This window comes from Clarias gariepinus, chromosome 20, assembly GCF_024256425.1.
Source record: "Clarias gariepinus isolate MV-2021 ecotype Netherlands chromosome 20, CGAR_prim_01v2, whole genome shotgun sequence".
In the NCBI taxonomy this organism is placed as follows: Eukaryota; Metazoa; Chordata; class Actinopteri; order Siluriformes; family Clariidae; genus Clarias; species Clarias gariepinus.
The window spans coordinates 10,818,311-10,844,160 of record NC_071119.1 but is presented as its reverse complement, the minus strand read 5'-3'; the positions used below and the strand labels follow the sequence as shown (position 1 = coordinate 10,844,160).

At 39.6% G+C, this 25,850-nt stretch overlaps 1 protein-coding gene across 1 annotated transcript; it reads left to right on the top strand.

Annotated features, from left to right (window-relative positions):
• The first annotated feature begins 1,243 nt into the window (after positions 1–1,243).
• LOC128508772 (CD209 antigen-like protein E) lies at positions 1,244–12,692 on the top strand. Its single transcript, XM_053480247.1, has 5 exons — positions 1,244–1,409; positions 2,642–2,857; positions 12,121–12,245; positions 12,329–12,435; positions 12,536–12,692. The coding sequence occupies exons 1-5, from the start codon at positions 1,244–1,246 to the stop codon at positions 12,690–12,692; spliced, it is 771 nt and encodes a 256-aa protein (XP_053336222.1).
• The last annotated feature ends 13,158 nt before the right edge of the window (positions 12,693–25,850 follow it).

Genomic DNA, 25,850 nt, shown 5'->3' with positions numbered 1-25,850 from the left:
ATAGATGATGAGTGAGTGAGTGAGTAAACCTTATGTACTCGTTTATCAAACATTCATAAATCACAGGGAATTTCCCTATAAAAAAATGATGAAAACTCAGATTTTTCATTCCACAATCCAAAAAAAACATACATTAAAATAAAATAATGCGTGTGTTTGTGCATGCACACACTGTGTATGTGTATGCATGTATGTGAAGGTAAAGTAAGAGCAAAGGAGGAATGAGACCCTCCCCTCTCCCTCTTCTTATCTTACAATAACCATTCCTTCTCCCTTATTTGAGAGGGGTGAGGACTGCTGTGTGGGACGACTTTCACACATACACATTAATAGAAACATTGCCTCATCGGAAAAAATATTAAGGAACTCTAATGACAGTTTGTGCACATTAACAGAATCACTGCTGTAAAAGTAAAAATAAAACAAATTATTTTTACTTTACATCAGTTTTATTTTTTATTTTTACTTCACCTGCACTTTACCTTTAAAAATAAAGAGCGGTGTTTCTGTTAGAGTCTGTGTGTGTGTGTGTGTAAAGGCAAGAGGAGGAGGGAAAGGGGCACGCTGTCCAATAAAACCCCCACACACACTGTGCAGGCTAAAAAAGTGAGAGATTACCCAAAATTCCACAGCACGCGCGAGAGAAAAACCATTAGCTCAGTTGTGATCATGTGATTCTCGGCGTCAAAAAAAGAAGCACATGTGTGATACATGATACCACGACTTACTCGTTTTTAAGTCAAAATATATTAAAAATGTTTGCTCATCTTGTGGAACACTCACAAACTGGGTTACTTGCAATCTGAGGTTTTACTGTAATGCAAATAATAATAATAATAATTTTAAAAGTCTCACAGTGATGTGGAATTTATGACGAAGCATGAGTAATTAAGAGTGAGTGTTTTTACACAGTGTTTTACAATGTGCTGTACAGCAATGGATGCAAAATCAGACTTCTCAAAAATATTTACAGAATTTACAATTCTGGCCACAGGATAAAGCTGTATAGAAGATTGAGTAAGTGAGTGAGGACCACAGAATGTAATTTGTGTTTCGTGGTTAATGACAACAATAGTGTTCTGTGCCACTTGTGTGTGGTGCCTTCTTCATTTACTCTTCACACAATAGTGATTTCCCCATTCACCAACTACAATGTTACTTGTGTCACAACCGCCTACACACATACATAGTGGTTGATGGATGCCCGTAGAGACACTGTACTTCAGGGTTGTATAGACTAAAGATGTCTGAGCCAGTTTCTGATTATGTGAACTACACTAAGAAGAAAGGAAAGTGCATAGAAAGGGTAGCAGAAATTTACAACAATGCAGATGCTATCAGAGCACAGGAACTTAAAGAAGAGCCTTATGTCACTGACATAAAGAAAACACTACAGACTAAACACACAGGTATGATAATTTTAAGTAAAGAATAACATTAAATAAAAAAAATTATAATGAGCAAGTAGCAGCAACAAGGCTTGTTTAGCAAACTATTGGGTAGCTAATTTAGTTTGAGCTTAAATGAGTCAAGTGATGAATATTATTCCACAATTCTGTTAAATTCTTAATTATGTTTGACTGGAAGGCAAAAACTTAATCACAGTGATTTGTTTGGTGGATGGCCCACATAATTTAATAAATGAATCATTAATTATTTGGTGTTCTTAAGAAAAGAAAAATTCAAATGTTTATATTGTGAGGAAAAGTTTTTTTTTTGGAAGAAGTCTTTACTGTCAGAGACATCAAAGTCATGAGTAAAGCTGTAAATTAAGGTTTTCCACCAAGCTGTAAATTAAAAGTTTTTTGGCTAAAATAAAAGTGAAATCTATTACTCTAACATGGACATGAAACTTCAAAAAAAGTGAAATAAAAAAAGTGAGACTAGTTGTGGCTGTTATGATTTAAGCAGAGCATCGACCTTTTGATTTTTACGAATGCAAATAAAACAGTAAGTGTTAGACTAAAGTTAGTTATACTGTATATATATATATATATATATATATATATATATATATATATATATATATAAACAAATATAAAATCTTTAAAAAACATATACATAAATGGTGATTATTTTTGAAGTTGCATTTGATATAGCAACTCCATTAAGCAGTTTGTTACTAAAAACAAACAGAAAGAAAAAGTTAAAATATTAAATTGCTTAAGGTTAAAATTCCTGTTAAAAAGAAGAAAACAGTGTTTTTTCAGAGACCAGACTTATTCACATCAGAGTCAGATTCAGTCACTTTAGTTATCATGAACTGTGCAAACATGCAAATCCGATCTGATGAAAAAAGCATAATTGAACAATGTGACTTGTAATGTGAATATAGCATTTGTGCCATTGCCACATTGAAAGAGAGTCAGTAACAACGGTTTAAACTGTTTAACTGTACAATTGTACAATGTGTGAAAGTTGCTACAAACTTATACCTCTAATATCTGTTTCAGCTGATTTTTATTTAGATGAATATAATAACCTGTGTGTACTGTATTTAGCCCAAATGTCTATGATACTGCATAAAGTCATCCACCAGATTTGAATGTAAATGTTGAATCAACTTAAGACCTTTGTTTTAATTGTTTAGGCAAAATGAGACTAAAATTCATGTGCATTTCTGTGTTTGTATTTCTAGCAGGAGACACTGCATGGAGCAGGTGTTACAGACTGAGTGCAGTGTGTGTGGCGCTGCTGTGTGTTCTCCTGCTGGCTGCTGTTATAGTGTTGTGGCTCAAATTTAATAGCCTAAAAACAGAAAAAGACCAGTTACAGGTCAGTTATAACAGCATGAGAAATGAGCAGCAAAAGTTACAGCAAGAAACATCACTACTGCAGAACGTGCTCTTGAAACTTGGTTTGTAAAAATTGATTAGTAATTACAGTGGGGCAAAAAAAGTATTTAGTCAGCCACCAATTGTGCAAAGTTCTACCACTTAAAAAGATGAGAGAGGCCTGTAATTTTCCTTATAGGTTTACCTCAGAGACAAAATCAGAAAAAAAAAAAAATCCAGATTTTTAAAGAATTCATTAGCAAATTATGGTGGAAAATAAGTATTTGGTAAAAAACAAAATTTCATCTCAATACTTTATATAAACTTTGTTGGCAGTGACAGAGGTCAAACGTTTTCTGTAAGTCTTCACAAGGTTTTCGCACACTGTTGCTGGTATTTTGGCCCATGCCCCCATGCAGATCTCCTCTAGAGCAGTAATGTTTTGGGGCTGTCACTGGGCAACACGGACTTTCAACTCCCTCCAAAGATTTTTTTATGGGGTTAAGATCTGGAGACTGGCTAGGCCACTCCGAACCTTAAAATGCTTCTTACGAAGCCACTCCTTCATTGCCTGGGCGGTGTGTTTGGGATCATTGTCATGCTGAAAGACCTAGCCATGTTTCATCTTCAATGCCCTTGCTGATGGAAGGAGGTTTCCGCTCAAATTCTCAGATTTACATGGCCCCATTCATTCTTTCCTTTACACGGATCAGTTGTCCTGGTCTTTTTGCAGAAAAACAGCCCCAAAGCATGATGTTTCCACCCTCCTGCTTCACAGTAGTTATTGTGTTCTTTGGATGCAACACAGCATTCTTTTTCCTCCAAACACGAAGTTCTATTTTGGATTAATCTGACCATATGACATTCTCCCAATCCTCTTCTGGATGATCCAAATGCCCTCTAGCAAACTTCAGACAGGCCTGGACATGTACTGACTTAAGCAGGGTGACATGTCTGACACTGCAGGATTTGAGTCTCTGGTGGCACAGTGTGTTACTGATGGTAGCCTTTGTTACTTTGGTCCAAGCTCTCTGCAGGTCATTCAAATATTTTTATAAATATTTTTATAAATAGATTTGTCTTGGGTAAAGGAGCAGATCTGGGGGACTCATGGACATAGAGTATTAGGTGAACTGGTATGTTGAGATGCTGTCCTTCCCACTCTCATTGATCACTCAGGTTTGTTGACGGTGAGGTGATTGTTTGCTTTACATCTCAGCGAGCTCTCATGTCTGTGTTTCCTTCTGGCTCTCCCTTTTAGTTATGCTGTTATAGTTACTTCTGCCGGAGTCTCTGCTTGCACTCTACACTGAATATTCATTCATATTATACATTATGTGACTGCGACCATACCTAACTGTTATCTATTCAATTCAATTCAATTTTATTTGTATAGCGCTTTTAGCAATTTTCATTGCCGCAAAGCAGCTTTACACAGTCAAAAGAATTATTTAAGTTTGTATGAAATGTGAATTTGTATGAATCAGAATGGTCAGTTTGTCCCTGGTGAGCAAGCCGAGGCCTCCCGAGGGGAGGGAGCTCTCCCCTCTCATGTTCTCTCCCCCCTCTCTCTCTTCCCTCTTTCCCCTCTCCCTGTCGAGCTACTCATGTCGTTCCTGATCTGCCAGTGATCCAGACTCCCTCTGCCCTCCAGACCTGTCTGACCCATCCTGGTGCAAACACAGCACCCTTTATCTCTAGAATATTAACCATGATCACCTGAAGTCAATCATGAAGCACACACCACACGACAGCCATTGTCCAGGCTCGTATTTGCTAAAGTGGACCAAATCGCCGAGATCACATGTAAGAAGTGTATGTTTGTGCTACTTACCTGTACATGTGTTCCTTAGAAGTATCCCTGTCTGTTTCCTCATCTTCACGGCTCATCCTTAACACCGCTCATCCTTAAAACTTACTAAGTGCCCCTCATTGTTACAGAAGCCCGGACCTTACCAACAATCAGTATGAGTGGAGGAATTATGCCGGATTTTCACAACCACGCCGCCGCCATTGCAGAGCGTAGCCGGCGGTGCTTCAGCGCTTCTTGAACGCCCACGGTTCCCAGTCCTCTGGCGTGACCAGCGCCCTTCTCTGGATCGGCGGCGAACTGCAAGGGCTTTCTACTGCAGTGCTCTCTTACTTTCACTATGCAACCGGCTAGTTATCCAAATGACCAAGCCAAGATCGCTTATGTGATTTCACTTTTATCCGGACAGGCATTGCAGTGAGCGGAGTCGATCTGGTCGGCGGCAGGACCTCTGACTAAATCTTATGAACTCTTCAAGGCACACTTTCGGGGGGTGTTTGAGTGTACTGACAGTGAAAAATTAATGGGAGAACAACTATATCACCTAACCCAAGGTAATCTCTTGATACAAGACTATGCCTTATGTTTTGTACCCTTGCAGCGTCCAGCAGATGGAATGAACAGGCCCTCATCACCACCTACCATCAAGGATTAGAGCCCAATCTGCAACTTATGCTGGCAACTCATGATGATTCCATCGGCATCGAACAGTTCATACAGCTCTCTATCCGTTGTGCTGCACGCATCTCTTCCTGTCGCACCAACCCAAGAAAACCCTACATCCCTTCTCTTTGGACGACCAATGAATCCCGGCTTCCCTGAACCCAAAGAGGAACCCACACAGGGCCACTGTGAAATTTCGGTATTTGTTACCCTTGGTCCCGGCAGCATTGGAGTGTGTCCGTGAAGCCATGTTTTTCACCAAGCTGAATCTCCAAAGTGCATACAACCTTATCCTCATCAAAAAGCGAGATGAGTGGAAGACGGCATTCGTAACACCTACAGGGCATTACAAATATCTGGTGATGCCTTACGGCCTTGTCAATGCCCCTGCCGTGTTCCAGAACTTCATGCACAAGATCCTCCGGGACTTTCTTCATCAGTTTGTCATAGTTTACATTGATGATATCCTTATCTTCTTCAAGTCTGAGTTCGAGCATAGTCAACATGTTACTAAAGTACACCACCATCTACGGAGATTTAAACTCCTTCTCAAAGCTGAAAAGTGCACCTTCCACCAAACATCCGTCAAGTTTCTTGGATACATCATAGACCAAAAAAAAGTAAGGATGGACAAGGAGAAGGTATCCACCATTTCCACCTGGCCTGAACCCACAACCATAAAGGAACTACAACGATTTCTGGGAATTGACAATTTTTATAGAAGGTTCATTGTAAATTATTGCATCACCCCAGTCCATTGACCTCCCTGTTTTGTGGCAAACCCAGATCGTTAAAATGGACCTCGGAGGAAGAGTCACGTGACCGCCGCGAGGGATGTAGCAGGTTTTTAGAGTTGCTCCGCAGTTTCCCCTTTTAAAATTTTATATTAATACCACAGATTTTATTTTTTGGTCGAAATCTTTATTAATCTGATAGTGATGACTTCGCTGAGGAAACAATCTGCAAAACAAGATCAAGGGCAGGCGAATATTCGGTCTGTCGACACCGAAGAACTCTCTCAGCTAGTTAAACTAGCAGTTGCTGACGCCATTAAGGATGTTATTCCTAAGTTTGTGGAAGACGTGGTGCAGCAACTTTCAGCTAAAACTCAGGCCTTGGTGACTGAACAACTTTCGGAATTCCTGAGTGATATGTTAGCCATTCGAGCGGATATTTCAAAGTGTATGGAGGGTATGGAAACAAGCAAAACCCGCCTGACAGAGGTCGATGGCCGACTCAATGCCTCAGCGGACAGGCTAACAGGAAGATGTGCCACTCTGGAGAACAAGGTAGCCGAATTAGAGGACAGATTGCGTAGAGACAATCTACGGATACATGAAATTCCTGAGAACTCTATTACGGCTAACCCTTTTACCTATTTGTCTGATGCTATTCCGAAATGGTTTCCGGAGCTTGGTTCGGTTGAAATTATGCGTGCACACCGAGTGGGTCCGACAAGGGGGGATGCCAACCGAAAACCTGTCCCACGTACTCTTATGTTGAAGCTACTTAGATTCACAAATAGAGATAAGATCTTGGGCGCCGCTCGGAAAACACCAATAGAGGTGGACGGGTCGGTTATCCGTTTCACCCCGGATTACAGCGCGCAAACTTTCAGCCGCAGACTGGCCTTCTCCAACGTGATGGCTGCTTTACAGAAACAAGGTTTTCGCACATTCTTGCTCTATCCTGCAAAGCTGAAGGTGATGCGAGGGGGAGCCAGTCATGTTTTCAGCACACCACAGGAGGCCAAGGACTTCGCAGAGTCATTTAATGGCTGAGTACATTGGTTACTGAAATAATATGAGGGATCTCTTTTTCTTCGTTGTTGACGACTGATGAGCCTAATGACAATTTTTGCCATGCCCTTTAAATTGTGCTCGATCGTTTTTTTTTTTTTTTTTTTTTCTCCATCAATTCTGAATTTTTTCTTTCTTCCACTGACTTCAGTGACGTAATATGTTTCCAGTTTTATGACAAAGCTTCATGTAATTAGTTGGAATGTTAATGGGCTGAACGGCCAAATTAAGCGAGCTGCTTGCTTGAACTTACTACGTAGGCGACAGGTTGATGTAGCCTTCATTCAAGAATCGCATTTAAAAACCCAAGATATTCAACGTTTGGCAAACAAATTCTATTATGTGGCTGCCTCTGCATCTTTAAACTCCAAAATTAGAGGTTCACTAATAGTACTGAAGCGCAGTCTTTTATTAAATATAGTAGGGAAGTATGGCAGTGACGATGGCAGAGTTTCATACATTAAAACCATAATTTCAGGTCATGAATTTGCTTTTATTTCTGTTTATGCACCTTCTCAATATGAACCAGATTTTTTCCCTAAACTAACTTCAGTTCTAGCTCAATTACACGACTTTTCACTCATTCTAGGGTCAGACATGAATGCTTGTATTGATTTGGCGTTGGATAAATCTGCGCAACATTCCTCCCCTACGCAAATACGTGCATCAAGGGATATGATGGACACTCTATTAGCACTCAGTTTGGTAGATTTATATCGCATACTCAATCCCACCTCTAAACAGTACACTTTTTACTCAACCAGACACCAGACCTTTTCTAGAATAGATTATATATTAGCATCTCCTTCTTCTTTTTCTGAAAAACTTTTAGATCATAGTATTGTTTCAGCTCATTTTACGCTTATGAACACCCCCCCTAGAGCGTCACGGTGGCGTTTCAATACGTCTCTTTTACAAAATGAAGAGTTCTGTAAGAACTAACCTGAAGACTTTCATAGAGATCAATTCAGGTTCAGTGGATGACCCCAGGTTTTTATGGGATGCCATGAAGGGTTCAATCAGGAACTCAGCTATTTCTTTTTCATCTTATCTTAAGGAAAAGAGACTTCAGAAAATAAGTGAACTAGAAGACATTCTTGCCCGACTTGAGTCAGAACTACAGAATACACAGGTAGATGCCCTGTTGGGGAAAATATCTGTAACAAAGACTGAGCTGAATTCTCTATTGAGACAGAGGGCGGAATTCCTAATACATAGAACCAGAAGAAATTATTATTTCAATGGATCTAGACCGAGCCACTTGCTAGCCTTACGACTGAAACAGAATGAGAAATACTCTAATATCATGGCTATTCAAACACCTACAACCACTTTAACCGAACCTGGTGAAATTAATATGGAATTTAAAAATTTCTATTCTACCCTTTACTCTTCTGAAATAATCCTAAACACCGATCTCAGTTAAAACTTTTTCCATAACCTCAATCTTCCTACTCTTCCTAGTCACGACCTGGGGAAACTTAATGCTCCGATTACATTGGAGGAGTTGAGGAATGCTCTTGGTAGTATGAAGAAGGGAAAATCCCCTGGTTGGGATGGTATTCCACCTGAGCTATATCTTGTCTTTTGGCCCACCGCTGTTAGACATGATCAATACTGCTATTAACAAAGGAGCTTTCAATTCAGGAGTCAACACTGCAATAATTACATTATTACTTAAACCAAACAAGGACCCTTCACAATGTGGTAATTACAGACCCCTATCACTTCTGAATGGGGATGTGAAATTGTTTGCCAAAGTGCTTGCCTCACGACTTGAAGGATTTTTGACAAAATTAGTACATAATGATCAGACTGGATTTATTAAGAGCAGATTAGCGTCTGACAATATACGCCGGCTCCTACACATTATTCATGCAGCACATATGATTGATTTCCCTTGTTCAGTTCTATCGGTGGATGCTGAAAAAGCATTTGATCGTTTGGAGTGGGATTATCTTTGGGCTACTCTGGACACTTTTGGATTAGGCTCAGATTTTATTCGAATGATTAAGATCCTGTATGCAAACCCCTCTGCTATGGTATATTCGAATATACATTTTCTCCTCTCAGTTTCCCATATCAAGGGGGTACCCGTCAGGGCTGCCCCCTGTCTCCCCTACTTTTTGCCCTTTTACTTGAACCACTGGCTCAGAAAATTAGACATCACCCAGATATAGTCCCTATTTCCTTCAGTAATACTGAACACCGTATATCATTATATGCAGATGATATTCTTCTTTATGTTGGTGACACAGGTTCCTCTCTTCCACATTTATTATTCACCTTTGATAAATTCAGCTCATTATCTGGATATAAGATCAATTGGACTAAGTCTTCATTAATGCACTTGAATTCAGTTCATTCTACTAGGCCTCTGCCCTCTAGTATTCCAGTGGTGAATCAGTTTAGATATCTCGGAGTTGACATTTCCCCTTTTATATTTTGCATTGCATCTCATAACTTTCAGGGCATATATAATCAAATTGAGAAGGATATAGAGCGTTGGTCAAAGCTTCCAAATTCTTTACAAGCCCGCATATCAGTAGTTAAAATGGACATTCTTCCCCGAGTAAATTTTTATTCTTCAATGATTCCCCTCCCTCCCTCTAAGGGTTATTGGGATAAATTACATTCTCTTATATCGAAATTTATATGGAATGGGAAGAGACCGCGTCTTAGAATAAAAACCCTCCAACGGGATAAGACACAGGGCGGATTGAGTTTACCAAACTTTAATATGTACTTCTGGGCTTTTGTGCTTCGACCAATATCTACATGGTTTAACCCGGTATCCTCAGTCTCTTGGAAATTAATTGAGGAGAATATCTCTCAGCCCTATAGGCTTCAAGATTTAGTGTATTCTAATATACCACCTAAAGAGGCTAAATCACATCTAGGCCCTATAATTTCCTACCTACTTAGGATTTGCCATACAGTAATGAACCATACTAAGGTAGATTTAAAATGGCATAAGCACTCTCCCGTATTTAATAGTTTTTCTCTACTTATTGGGAAAAAACCCATCTCTTTCCCATCATGGAGAAATAAGGGTGTGAATGTTTTCAATGACCTGTTTAATAAAGATGGTTTGCGTGCTTTTAGTGATTTACAAGCTGAATATGACCTACCCGGTGCATCATTTTTCTTTTATTTGCAATTGAGATCTGCCATGAAGGCATATGGTGTCCCTTGGGGCGTTCCACTGCTGACCCATCCGTTGCATCAGTTATGTGCGCCACAAAAACAAACCCGTGGGTTGGTTTCCAAACTCTACAAATTTATCTCTGACGCTCGTACACCGCTGCCAGCAGAGAGTGTGTGGAGTAGGGATCTCGCATTGGTTGGAGAGGAAGAAATTTGTTGGGACACAATATGGGAAAATTTATATGACACCTCCAAAAATCCTGACCACCAATTAATACACTATAAATTTATACACAGGATGTATTTAACCCCCAGGAAGCTCTACGCTATGAAGATTATCACATCTCCTAATTGTGACCTTTGCACTCTCAATGCTGTAGGGTCATTTATGCACATGTATTGGGATTGTCCCAATGTGTCTACTTTCTGGAAACAAATCTCCGCTACCTTGAGTGATTTGCTTGAGGTCACTGTCCCCTTTTCTCCTTCCTTACTCCTGCTCATTGACGATTCCAGTTTAGGACTCTCTCTCCAACAAAGGCGCATACTGTTGGCTGGACTCACTGCAGCTAAGAAAATGTTGGCATTGCGATGGCAGCCACCTCATGTTTTGTCATGGCAACGATGGGCCAACTCCTTGTTAGACATTGTTATGATGGAGAGATCCGTAGCCCGGATGCATGTAGCCAGTCAGAAAACAATCATTGCATGGGATGCAGCTTATAATCTGATCAAAGAACGAGTGCAGTGCAATTGTTCATAAGGAACTAGATGATTTATGTTTTTGTATTGTATTTACATGTATTTTCTCTATTTGTATCATACTCTGAGATCCAGGGCGGGATGGTTAGGGTGTCGCCAAGGGGGGGTTGGGGGGAGGATTTTTGTTATTGTTATTGTTATTTTATTTTATATTGTCTTTACTGTGTATTTCATGGCTACTCTGTGTTGTACATGTCTCTGAATATACACAATAAAAATATTTGATCCAAAAAAAAAATGGACCTCGGAGGCCACGGCTGCTTTCCAACAACTCAAACACTCCTTCATATAATCACCCCTCCTATTTATTCCAATCCTTAACTCCCGTTCGTGGTGGAGGTTGTCGCATCAACAACAGGAGTAGGGGCAATTTTCTCCCAGCTGCAGGAAAAGCCATCAAAACTCCATCCATGCCCCTTCTCTTTAGGGAAATTGAATCCAGCTAGTTCCCCCCGTGTGGTTCTGCTTACCTATTGCAGATTCACACCAAGCTGCTTACTGTACCTATTGCAGATTCAGTCTTCCCAGCCTGGTGTAGGTCTACAATTTTGCTTCTGGTGTATTTTGACAGCTCTTTTGTCTTGGCCATAGTGGAGTTTGGAGTGTGTCTGTTTGAGGTTGATAACAAGTTCAAACAGATGCCATTAAAACAGATGACGAGTGGAGCTCCCAGCTTTTTTCTTAAAAAAGAAGTTACAGGTCTGTCAGAGCCAGAAATCTTGCTTGTTTGTAGGTGACCACATACTTATTGTCCTCCATAATTTGCCAATAAATTCTTTTAAACTCCTACAATGTGATTTTCTGTTTTTTTCTTCTTATTATTTTGTTTTTCATAGTTGAGGTATAACTATGATGATAATTACAGGCCTCTCATCTTTTTATGTGGGAGAACTTGCACAATTGGTGGCTGACTAAATACTTTTTTGCCCCACTGTATATTTATTTAAAATGCTAAAAACTATTTTTAACATATACTGTATATTCAGTTTACATTTAGATTATTTCAGTTAACAAGTTCTAAAACATTAATTAAGTGGCATGTCTCATAAAATAATCGTTGATAAGGAAATTAAATCTCTGAACTATTATGAAACAATTACAATTTTATCAAAAGGCATTTATGTCAGTGCATCAATATTAACAATATGTACAAATACTTTACAAGGATGTAGAGTTTTCAACTCAAATGTTTACTACAATCTTACTAAGAAGATGTACTGGGATGAGAGCAGAAACGAATGCAAAGCAAGAGGAGCAGACCTGGTGATTATAAACAGCACAGAAGAACAGGTGTGTGTGTGTGTGTGTGTGTGTGTGAGTGAGAGAGAGTATGAAAATTGATCTACATTCAGTTAATGCTGTTACACTTGCAGGAGTTCATTAGTACATATTACGGTGATACTGAAGCTTGGATTGGTCTGACTGACAGAGACACAGAAGGCACCTTTAAATGGGTGGACGGTTCATCACTGACTACTGCGTAAGACATCACTGCATTGAAATTTACTCATTATGCAGGTTTTCAGTCTGTAGCTTTATATGTAAAATAGCAGACATTCTGACTCTTTCTGTGTTCTCAGGTTTTGGTGGAACGGAGAACCCAACTCTTGGGTTGGGGACAGTGAGGACTGTGTTATAACAGGCTTTAAGAAAGCTAAATCTAACATGTCAACCTGGGCTGATTATCCATGTGACTTTCCTGTAGTTGGTATTTGTGAGATGAACATATTTAATTAAACACATGAGATTTAGCTTTGACGATAAAAAAACAGTATATAATAGCAGTTTTTTATTAGTACCTGAACGTGAACAGTCTAACACCTTCATGCTATTAAGAAGATAAAAAAAAAATCATAACCATGTGAAATTTAATCTCAGTATGAATACTGCTTTCCTGTAAAGCCTCCAGGGTTTGTTCGAGAGCATTAGTGACAAACAGCATCATGAAGCCCAAAGAATACACCAGACAGGTCAACGATTAAGTTAAGCTGAAGTTTAAATCAGGGTTAGGTTCTAAACATATATAAGACCTGCAGCTGTAACTGCAGCAAAAGGTGGTTCTACAAAGTATTGACTTAGGGAGGGCTGAATATAAATACACGTCACACTTTTCAGATCATAAATTTGAAAATCATTTATTATGTGCCTACTTTTTCTGCTGTAACTGTAGCTTAGTCTCTCTCTCTCTCTCTCTCTCTCTCTCTCTCTCTCTCTCTCTCTCTTTTAAAATAAAGTGGCACAAAGTGTACAAAAGAACAAATGTTAAATATAATTCAGGAAGTTTGATTTTATCATACTTGGCAAAAACAATAGTGTTTATTGTGTACATTGTTCACTATATTTATAATGCATGATTGGGTATAAAAGAGAACCGCAGTTACAAGAAAATGTATCTTGTGATCATACAGTTGTGACCAAAGATTAAAACGCAAATGGAAGTGTGTGACCCTGTTAATTCTGATACAAAAAGTATGCACTAATTGTAAAAATGTAGTGGTTATAATCAAAGAATAAAACTGGAAAATATTTATAATATATAATGCTAGTGTCGTGGAAAAATACAGTCAGGCTTTGCTTCCGGAAGATTACGACCTTTATTATCATGCAATAACGGGCGGAGCTGGACCATGGAACAACTGAATCTCTGGTCCGTTTCTGCCATTATATATGCAGGGCTCGCTGTACCTCGCTTCAACCTCTGTTTTTCATTAGGGGCCCTCTTTAGCTCACAATGAAGGTGCCACAATGTAAAGCTCTGGTTTCCTATGCAAGTGCACACAAAGAAGCCTATGTCTTAGCTTTGCACGCACATCCCCAATTATATCCAGATATTGTACCTTCTACCCCCCAAAAGTCAGTAAAATCAAATGAAATTAAATAAAAAAAAATTTCCATACTAGCAGCGACTAGGTGTTAGTCTTGTCACACTGCTTAGTCATGGATTATTATTTTTTATCTGCATTCCTTTAGGAATTTTATTATATTAAAATAATAGAACACATTATGATGATTTTTGGAATATTTGTCTGTCTGTTTGTTTTATGCATCTATTAAGTAAAACTACTGAACAAATTTAAAGAAGGTTTTAAAGGTGTATTTGGCCAAACTTGTGGTAACATATAGGATTTAAAAAAGGCTAGTTAGGCTAATAGGAAATTTCAATTGAAACACCCTTATTATTAAAAAATTTAAATAAATAAATAAATACATAATACCTCAAGAAAAATCAGTAGGTCATCTAAAATAAACAAACAGATGCTTATGAGTGTACAATGAAATTAAACTTGAGTGAAGTTGTGGACACACCTAGACTAACAATATGAAGTCTATGTTTACTGAATAAAATACAGGCACATCAATAATATAAATATTTATGTGCCTGTATCAAAAAAGTAGATATACATTTTTGAGTTTTCTCAGGAACAAGCTATAAATTTATCTTACCCAAAGGCATGACAATATAAATTTGTCAAACTTTATTCTTTACTTCCAGCCAATTGGTTTACAAAAGAGTTAATTTACTGAGGCTTCATTTGCACACAAACCCCCCCCCACTGGTCAAAAAAATGTAAGACAAGCAGATGTGTTCGTAATCATTTTACCAGTACTGTACGTGAACCTCTCAAAGCTCTTGCTCTAGGTTGGGCATAAAATTATAATACATGATTTTCATTAAACTATGCATTTTTTCTATTGTGAGCACAAGATATTAACCCATTTAAACCGTCTGTTGTTGTCTCCTCCTTCTAATGTGCTTCTGCTCGTTTGTAAGTAGTGTGTATAAGATTTTCGTGCCTGTTACATTTTGATCAGTGTTCCATGGTAGAATCACACAAGTGACCCTCATCCATTACATCAATATTTTATAATTTCTGTCTTATGACATAGGGACTGTGATGTTTTCCAACTGGGGCAATGTTACTAAAAAGATAAATTTATTATTATTATTATTATTATGTTTATCCTTATTAAGACATTATAGGTGCTTAGTGGATGTGAGTCCAGCAGGATGTCATGAACTCTTTTCAAACTAGGGCAGTGTTAGTAAAAAGAGGAAAGAAGAGAAGAGCAGTCCATGTGCTTGAGCAACTGGTGGTTGTGGGGTGGGGACGACGACACTTTATTCATTAAAAAAACAATAAAAAAAAATACTACCCACAAATTGTGCAGAGATTCATTGGGCTTTATATTTGTCAAAACATGACGGCAAGATTCAAACCACTTCCTGAACCGCCAATCGCAGTTAGACTTCTAATGTCATGTCGCATAAAGTAAGTTTCTTTTTCCATTACCTTCCTACTATCCATGTTCATGTCTTTCTCTCATATATTTATCCATACATATAATAAATCTTAAAGTTTTTCTGCCTGTACATTAAAGATATTTGCAAATAATAATTTAAGTGGACTTAATGAGTATGAAGATGAGCAATTTTTTGTTTGTGCACGCATCACATGAAAACTACTAAACAGATTTTAATGGGGTATTTACCAGATGGTGATGTACATTTTAGGTGCTTATGAGTGCGCAATTGAAATATGACATATACTATGGAAGTGACATGGATAAATATGATCAAAAGTGAGTCCATTAGAGGGACAACCATGCCAAAGGTTTTAGAGATAAAGTCGGAAAGGCCAGATTGCTCAGAGTAAAGGTTGTGAGGATATTGGTAAAAGGATGCTGAGGGTGGAACTGCCAGGAAGACCAATAAGGAGAATTATGGATGTAGTGAGAGAGCAGATAAAATTAGTTGGTGTGAGAGAAGAGAGTTCAGTTCCCTTTCTTACCACAGCAAATCCACTGCCTCCATTTAAACCTATCCTCTGCATCCTCTTCTCTCACACCAACTAACTTCATTTTGTTCCCATTTGACAGGAATTAATTAATTAATTAATTAATTCATTCATTCATTTCAGGGTATCTCTATGTATTCATGGTTCTCTACAGCAGTGGTTCCCAAACTGGGGGTCGCGGAAAAATTTAATGGGGTCGCGAGAGGGATTAAAAAATTATGTTTTTTTTTGTGATTATAATACACACTTTTCAGTATTACAAGTAAATGCTATAAATAAATATTTTCTGATTTGTAAAGATATTACTGATAGAGTGTGAGTGTTTAAACTGAGTGTTTAAAAAAAATACATTCGCGATTTAAAGATATGTCACTGTGCAGCGACTGGCTCACTAGTTATTGCTACAGCCAAAACTGCACGTGAAAACCCCAACTGCAGTTTTATCTTCAATTAGGGATCACTGGCTTGAAAGTTTGAGAACCACTGCTCTACAGTATATTAATTCAATCACTAAAACAGATTTTCTGGGTCTTGCTAAATTTTTGGTTAGCTCGGGGAATAGACACAGATATGGTGGAACTTGAGTGATTTGTGGCTTGCAGATGATTAGGTTAGTCTGGGCTCTTAGTAGTCATTGCTTAATAGGCCTGCTCTGAGACTATGCACTATATGGCAAGAAAATAAAGCACCACCTTCATGAGTGCCCAATGACCACAGGGCAGCTTTGTTCTGAAAGAAACTCCAATTATCTATAAAGCCTACATTGTTTTTAGGACATCTGGACATCCAGCGGTTCAGTGACCATAGCCAGCTGTAAGCTTTGTCGCCATGTCACACTTGGATGGGGTCAAAGCATGCTATTACATCGGACACCACCTTTGCTATTTACGGTGTTTTCACTCTAGGAACTTTTTTTCCGTTCTGTTTCCAAGCATAATTGCTCCCCCTTCCCAATCCCCCGTAAGTTTGCATGCACCTTAATAACACCAATTTCAATCCTGGGCAAACATGTATTTACACAACCAAATAAAGTAGGTGGCGGTAGATACTGTACGTAGTTGATTTGTCTAGGAGAAGATGCATTCGCTCACGTCATAAACTGTACGACACCTGTTTATGGTTTGTGTGGATGTTTTTATTTTTGTGACAAAAACAATGTCAACAACATTCCTTCGCCATCTATTGTACATTGCAGAGGGTGAAATTGGCATGTGCAAGAGGCACTTTACCACTCTACTCTGTAAGAAGAGTAATCAGGTGATGTCTAGATTCTCTTCTGATTTCCACAGACATCAGAAAAAGTGCTCTCATTAAACATTAACTTGTTTGGTCTTAGCACATAGGAATATTTAATTATTTATTTATTTAGTTGAAAAACTATTCTCAAGCATTTAAATATTAGCATTCATGTACACTGTGAATTAACCATACAGATGTACACAATGAAAAATTCAATACAATTGTTGAATACAAAACATACAGTGAAATACAAGAAATGCTTAATTCAATTCAATTCAATTTTATTTGTATAGCGCTTTTAGCAAATTTTCATTGCCGCAAAGCAGCTTTACACAGACAAAAGAATTATTTAAGTTTGTATGAAATGTTAATTTGTATGAATCAAAATGGTCAGTTTGTCCCTGGTGAGCAAGCCGAGGGCGACAGTGACGAGGAAAAACTCCCTGAGATGGTAATAGAAAGAAACCTTGAGAGGAACCATGCTCAACAGGGAACCCATCCTGTGATGAGGCCTAAATCCTGACTGATACAGTTCATGTATGCCATTTCTATGTATATACAGTATGAGCATAGCTGCTCCGCTACTATCTTTTCCAGAATCTTAGAGATAAAGGGGAGGTTTGATATTGGCCTGTAACTGGACAGCTGACAGGGGTCGAGGTCAGGTTTCTTAATTATTGGTTTGATAACTGCTAATTTAAAAGATTTTGGAACATAACCAATGCTGAGTGAGGAATTAATTATTCTCAACAGGGGTTCTGTTATTGCTGGTACTATCTGTTTAAGAAAATGTGTCGGTACAGGATCTAATATACAGGTTGATGAGTTTGCAGAAGAGATGAGTGAAATTAGTTAATTCTCTTCAAGGAGAGTAAAGTATTCTAGATTCCGATCTGACATAGTTAGTTTAACATCAGCATAAATTACATTGTTCGGTTTCAAAACCTCAATTTTATGCCTAATATTTACAATTTTATTATTAAAAAAGTTCATGAAGTCCTCACTATTGCATGATGTTGTTGTGGAGATTTCTGCAGTGGTCTTATTTCTGGTTAATTTGGCTACAGCATTAAATAAGAATCTAGGATTATTTTTGTTATTTTTTATAAGAGTGGAGAGATATGTTGATCTAGCTACACTAAGAGCTTTTCTATAGTTCAGGATGCTCTCCTTCCATGCTATTTGAAATACTAGTAATTTAGTTTGATGCCATTTACGTTCTAATTTCCGAGCGGTCTGTTTTAAAGTGCGCGTGTGATCATTATACCAGGGAGCAAGTTTCTTATCTCTAATATTTTTTCTTTTAACTGGAGCTACATTATCTAGGGTATAGCGAAATGTCGACTCTAAATATTTAGTCGCCTGATCGAGTTCTGTGGGGTCAGACGGTGATCTAATCGAAGTTGGGAACCCTGGGAGATTACTGATAAAACTCTGTTTGGTAGTTGATGTGAATGTACGTTTCATACGGTAGCACGGCGCTGTGTGTACATTATTATTGTGACACACTTGAATTGAGACAAGATAGTGATCTGAGATAACTTCAGATAGTGGTATTGTGAATAAATTTCTTATACTTAATCCGAATAATATTATTAAATCTAAAGTGTGACCTGCTTTATGAGTGGGTCCTACTACACACTGATTTACTCCTACCGAGTCCAGTTTGGACATAAATGCTGTTCCCAGAGGGTCTTCTGGGTTTTCAAAAGGAATATTAAAATCTCCAGCAATTAACACTTTGTCTACAGAAACGACTAGGTTTGAAAGGAAATCTGCAAATTCACTAAGAAATTCCGAGTACGGCCCTGGAGGTCTGTAAATGACAATTAGCGGGATCGACTGAGCTGACTTAACATAGTTAAATACACTTATGTTACTATAAAGAATTTCAAATGAATTAAATTTGTGTCCGTGTTTTTGTACAATAGTCAAGTTATCGTTGTAAATAACTGCGACGCCTCCTCCTCTACCAGTTAACCGAGGCTGGTGTATGTAGCTGTATCCAGGAGGACTAGCTTCATTTAGAGCTACATACTCTGTTTAATCCAGGTTTCTGTTAGACAGAGTATATCAAATTCCTGATCTGTGATAATTTTATTAACTATAACTGCTTTAGATGCGAGAGATCTAATATTTAACAGTCCTAGCTTCAGATCAGAGGTACCGGCTGCGCATTCAGTCTGATCCAAGTTTGTGGTCTTTATGTTAATTAAATTACTAAAACAGACTTTCTGAGTCTTTCTAAATTTGTTTTTAGCTCGGGGAACAGACACAGTTTTAATACAGTGAACCCTGGGTGACGACTCAATGCAGCTAGCAGACAGTTGGTTTAGCATAAATATTTAAAATAAATATAATGCCTGCAATAATAAAGTCCAACAATTAGCATAAATACACAATAAATGAATCATGTATTTTCTGTTCTCTCCAGGGACATGGGGGTTCAACAGAGGTCTGGCATGTGGTAGAAGCATGTTCTCATTCCCTGGAGAGACCAGGACTGGCTGTCACATTTTTCTATGAAGGAGACAACATTCCTACAAGAGAAATGCCTTGTGTTCTTTTCTTTTCTTACACTTAAGTGTGTCTTTTCAAACTTTCTTGAGGTGCTGAAACCATGTAATCTGAAATCTCACCATGCATCAAACTACAGTATGTTTAACATGTTTTGTGTGCAATGTGTTTATATTGTATTTAAAAAAAAAATGAATACTGTAAAATCCAAGATGAGTGTGGATCTTAGTGATTTGAAATAAACAAAACACGAGTTAACGAGTGCAAAATATTTTATTAGAAATGATTCAAATAAAATATAATTCTTTTTAAATTAAGTAAGTGTTGTCACAGAAAAGTACCATGGTACTTAAACCAGGTATTAGTACTTTAGTCCTGCTGGAAAATGAAATCAGCATCCTCATGAATCTGGTCAGCTGGAAAGCATGAAGTGCTCTAAAACTTCCTAGTAGATGGCTGCACTGATTTTGGACCTAATAAAACACAGTGGACCAACACCAGCAGATGACATGGCTGCCCGAACCACCGCTGACTGCAAACTTTATATTGGACTTCAAGCAACTGGGATTCTGTGCCTCTCCTCTCCGGACACAGGGACCTTTATTTCCAAATGAAATGAAAAATTTATTTCATCTGAAACAAAGACTTTGCCCCACTGAGCAACAGTTTAGTCCTTTTTGTCCTTAGCCCAGGTAAGACACCACCGACATTGTCTCTGGTTCAAGAGTGGCTTGACACAAGAAATGCGACAGTTGTAGCCCATGTCCTGGATTCAGCTGCTGTACACTCCTGTTGAATCTCCCCCAAGGTCTTGAGTGGGCTTTGTTTCACAATCCATTAAAGGCTGTGGTTATCCCTGTTGCTCCTTTCTTCTATTACATTTTTTCTTCCATTTAACTTTCCATTTAATGTGCTTTGATACAGCACTCTGTAAACAGCCAGCTTCTTTGCAATGACCTTTTGTTGCCCACTGAACCAGACTAAGAGACCATTTAAAGGCTCAGGAAACCTTTGCAGGTTTTTTCAGTGAATTATCTGATTAGAATAAGACGCCATGAGTCTCCAATATTGGACTTTTTCACAATATTCTAATTTTCTGAGATACTGAATTTTGGGTCAGCAGGAGGACTGATAATCAGACTACTAAGTACTTTCCTTAATAATTGGGGTATGGTGTATTTCAGAGTCCAAACAATAACAGAAAAAATACTTGATGACCTTCCAGATTACCTGATGCATTGTAACACAGATAAAAGAGTAATCTTCCAATCAATTAGCTATTGTTTTGCTTATTATTTTTAAATGCAGTATGTAGTGATGGACTTCGTAGCTTATTCAAAAGAGAAAGAATCATGTGTACTTTGATGAACCAGGTAATAAGGATGTAAAGTTAGATTTGTTTTGTAATGTGATTACCTCAGACGGCAAAGAAATATGTGATTCCTCCTGGATTTGGTGCTGTTTGCTAGTATAGCGTTAGCGCATTCAGTGCTTCTGCTGCAAATGAGACAATGCTATGGAATATGGAATAAGTCTTCATAAAAAGATGTGCAGGTAACATTACCTGACATTTCATACTTTCTAATTAATAGTTAACTAATTGTTATGGAATTGAATCTCAAATAGCATGAAATGGAAAGCTAGTGCTCGGGTAGTTTAGAGCCAATTTAGAAACTTAGAAGCAACCTAAAAGCTAAGGTATGTTTTTTATATGACGAAATGTTATCAGTTACGGTTTCTTACTTAAAGTGCTACAGTGACTGTAAGTTATGTACATTTTGACTTCCAGAAGTGGGCGGGACCACTGCGGACAGACATCATGACATCAGGTGCTAAAGGCCTTTTATTTAATTTAAAATCACTTTTTACTTACAAAGAAGAATCTTATATATACTATGAAAGCTGTAAGACTGCAAGACTGGCACAAAATCATTCAAGCTACTAATAACTGCTGTTACAGTAGCCTACCTACTTTTTCATGTTTTACTGCTGACTGTCATGTGTTTATTTTAATATTTTCATTTCAATGCCATCTACAGGAAAATCACATGGATAATCGGCCCAGGTTGACAAGTTAGAGTTAGCTTTTCTAAAGCCTGTTATAACACAGTTCTCATTGCCCCAAAACCTGAGAACACAGAAACAGTCAGAATGCTTCCTATTTTACAAAAGGCTTCAGACTAAGCGAAAAACTGCATAATGAGTAAATTTCAATGCAGTGATGTCTTAAGCAGTGGTCATTGATGAACCATCCAGCCATTTCAAGGTCCCTTTTGTGTCTGTAAGCATTTGAGTTGAAATATTTGTATGCAGGATATTGTAAATATTAATGCACTGACATAAATGCCTTGTGATAAAACTGTGATTGTTTTATAATAGTTTAATGATTTGATTCTATTATTAACAATTATTTCATAAGACACACTACTTTATAGCATTTTACATAAATACAATGACTAATCAGTTTGCACATATCAAGTTTCAAAAGCTGGTTGATTTTTAAAAAGTTAATTTAATATTTACATTAAAATCATTTGGGGTGCCTTTATGCGGAAGGTCTTACAGCTTAGACGAGCAGGCTATATGTGAATACATACTTAATTTTAATCATTTAAATGAAGTGGGGAGTGGGCCTACGCCCAGCCCTGGTAGTCTCGGCCTAATAAGAGAGGAACAGGCAGGTTAGGGATTATGGCGCTCGTTACGCTTTACCTGTCAGAAGTGGGATTAAGGCCAAGCTCCACTCCTGTAGGGGCAGCCCTCCTTCTCCGCTGTTCTTGTGAATGTTTGGAGGGCTGCTTCTACATCATCATAAGGGAGAAAGTTTCGTTAACAGCCGCTGTGGTTCTTTCCAAGGATCAGGTAGAGGAACATGCTCCCCTCCCCGCTGTTGCAGACGGGAGAGTTCCAGGGTCGTGACTTGTAGCCCTTGTGCAATCTGTTCGAGCACCGTAAAGATGTTAAACCTGGTCCGGTGTGGATTGTGCTCCTTGTCCTGTGTCAGCAAGCCGCATTCTCCACCAGTGTAAAGCATTTGTAGCTTCGGGGCACTGACACAGAGACAGATACAGGATTTTGCAGATGCTCGAATTCAACTTGTGCAGGCACAAATATTCACACGTGCATTCAGTGAGGAGAGTGATGAGAAAGGTAAGTTTCAGAGTGTAGGGATGCTCGGGGGAGTCAAGTCCTCTGACGGAGGTCCTCTATAGCAAATTCGTCCTCCGAAAAGGAGCAGCAGTAGTGACGAACCCGACCGGGCAGGTTGGCTGCAGCAGAGGACGAAGTCGCAGAGACTCGGGTCAAACAGTGGAACAATCTCTTCTGCCGTGTCCTTTTTTTGGAGCTGAGATTCTCCTGAGCTCTCTGAATCTGTGTGCAATCGTAAAAAGAAAGATACAATGTCAGCATCACTTGGTCTGAACATCACACTCACTGAACCATCATCTTTTGGTTCCCAGCCGGTGAGTGAAAATGGGAAACCAGCTGTATGGGATTACGGCGCCCCGCCTCTTCTTCCTGTAATTGGCCGTGAACTTGAACTTTGACCGGGGTTTGGAAGGAGCTGTGTCGTAAACGTAGTGTGTGTATGGCCCGCCATGACTAATATGTATATATATATATATACAGTATCAGGCAGTATCATAGCTAAAAATGATGTTGCATTTCCTGTTTATCACAGCCATCAGTATATCTAACTTAATCTTCTACCAATCTGTAAGGGTCCTCCACTACAGGTCACTGTTTTTGTTTTGTAGTTTTTGTTGGCCGACTCAGTTTCCCAGCAGGCACCTCGGTCAGGTGATGCAGTGCACACCTGAACCGAGGTAGCCATCAATCAATCTATAAATAGCTGTTTAGACTGGGAAACTGGGTCGAGCATTTTTGGTAATACCACTGTTAGTTATGTGGGCATTTTTGGTTTGTTTTGTTATCTGTTTAATTTGTACTTTGATTTTAGTTGTGTTGACTTGGGCTCTCTTATTGGCAATGTCTCTGTGTATCTTGTGTGTGTCTGTGTTAGTGGAGCTGATTCAGTCCTGTCCTCCTGTGTTCTTGTGGTTAGCTAGAGCAGGTAAGTAGTTAGGTGTGTGTTTGGCTAGGAGCGTGTTTAGCTAAAATCTATGCTAAGCTAACTAACATGCTTCTAGCCATGGCCCCTTTGTGTCTCTAGCTGTTCACTGTTTCCTACCCCCCTAGGGTCCCAGTGCGCCTAGCCTTAGAGGGTCGCCTCGCTTAGCCTTAGAGTGCCGCCTCTCCTAGCTTTGGAGTGCCGCCTAGTTTAGTAGTGCTGCCTCGCTTAGCCTTAGAGTGCCGCCTCTCCTAGCTCTGGAGTGCCGCCTAACTGGTTAGTGCCGCCTCGCTTAGCCTTAGAGTGCCGCCCCTCCTAGCTTTGGAGTGCCGCCTAGTTTAGTAGTGCCGCCTCGCTTAGCCTTAGAGTGCCGCCTCTCCTAGCTTTGGAGTGCCGCCTCGCTTAGCCACTGGGTATCCCTTGTCTGTGTTTCTGTGCCCCTATTCCCTCGTGTGTTTAAGCTATTAGGTAAGTGTAGCTTAGTGCATGTTGGGGCTAAGGACATGTTTAGCTAGGTGTATGTGTAGCTGACTGCCATGGTTAAGCTTAGCTTAACCATGTTTAGCTAAAAGCCATGCCTAGCTGATTGCCATGTCTTTAGCCCTCGTCCCGTCCCTCTCTTGGTCTCTCGTCTCTAGTCTTTACGTGCGTCCCGTCTCTCTCTAGTGTCTCCCGTCTCTCTCTAGTGTCTCCCGTCTCTCTCTAGTGTCTCCCGTTCCTCTCTAGTGTCTCCCGTTCCTCTCTAGTGTCTCCCGTTCCTCTCTAGTGTCTCCCGTTCCTCTCTAGTGTCTCCCGTTCCTCTCTAGTGTCTCCCGTTCCTCTCTAGTGTCCAGTTTCAGCTCCACGCCTCGTTTGTGTCCTGTTAGGTGTTTGTCCCCCTGCCTGTGTCTCGCCACAGGACGTGTTACGTGTCTCCCTTTGCCTGTGTCTCGCCACAGGGCGTGTTACGTGTCTCCCTTTGCCTGTGTCTCGCCACAGGACGTGTTACGTGTCTCCCTTTGCCTGTGTCTCGCCACAGGGCGTGTTACGTGTCTCCCTTTGCCTGTGTCTCGCCACAGGGCGTGTTACGTGTCTCCCTTTGCCTGTGTCTCGCCACAGGGCGTGTTACGTGTCTCCCTTTGCCTGTGTCTCGCCACAGGGCGTGTTACGTGTCTCCCTTTGCCTGTGTCTCGCCACAGGGCATGTTACGTGTCTCCCTTTGCCTGTGTCTCGCCACAGGGCGTGTGTTGTGTCTCCCCCTGTTAGCACAAAGTTAAGCATTGTTTGAGTTTGTTTGTTCCTTTGTTTGTATCTTTATTTATACTTTGTTTAACCTTTATTAAAAGACTCTTTTTTGGTTACACCACCCCTCTGCCTCTATGCCTGCTCCTTCCGCCCACGGCGTTCAACACCTGCCACAACACCCCGTTCATTCAGTGAGGAGAGTGATGAGAAAGGTAAGTTTCAGAGTGTAGGGATGCTCGGGGGAGTCAAGTCCTCTGACGGAGGTCCTCTATAGCAAATTCGTCCTCCGAAAAGGAGCAGCAGTAGTGACGAACCCGACCGGGCAGGTTGGCTGCAGCAGAGGACGAAGTCGCAGAGACTCGGGTCAAACAGTGGAACAATCTCTTCTGCCGTGTCCTTTTTTTGGAGCTGAGATTCTCCTGAGCTCTCTGAATCTGTGTGCATTCGTAAAAAGAAAGATACAATGTCAGCATCACTTGGTCTGAACATCACACTCACTGAACCATCATCTTTTGGTTCCCAGCCGGTGAGTGAAAATGGGAAACCAGCTGTATGGGATTACGGCGCCCCGCCTCTTCTTCCTGTAATTGGCCGTGAACTTGAACTTTGACCGGGGTTTGGAAGGAGCTGTGTCGTAAACGTAGTGTGTGTATGGCCCGCCATGACTAATATGTGTATATATATATATACAGTATCAGGCAGTATCATAGCTAAAAATGATGTTGCATTTCCTGTTTATCACAGCCATCAGTATATCTAACTTAATCTTCTACCAATCTGTAAGGGTCCTCCACTACAGGTCACTGTTTTTGTTTTGTAGTTTTTGTTGGCCGACTCAGTTTCCCAGCAGGCACCTCGGTCAGGTGATGCAGTGCACACCTGAACCGAGGTAGCCATCAATCAATCTATCAATAGCTGTTTAGACTGGGAAACTGGGTCGAGCATTTTTGGTAATACCACTGTTAGTTATGTGGGCATTTTTGGTTTGTTTTGTTATCTGTTTAATTTGTACTTTGATTTTAGTTGTGTTGACTTGGGCTCTCTTAT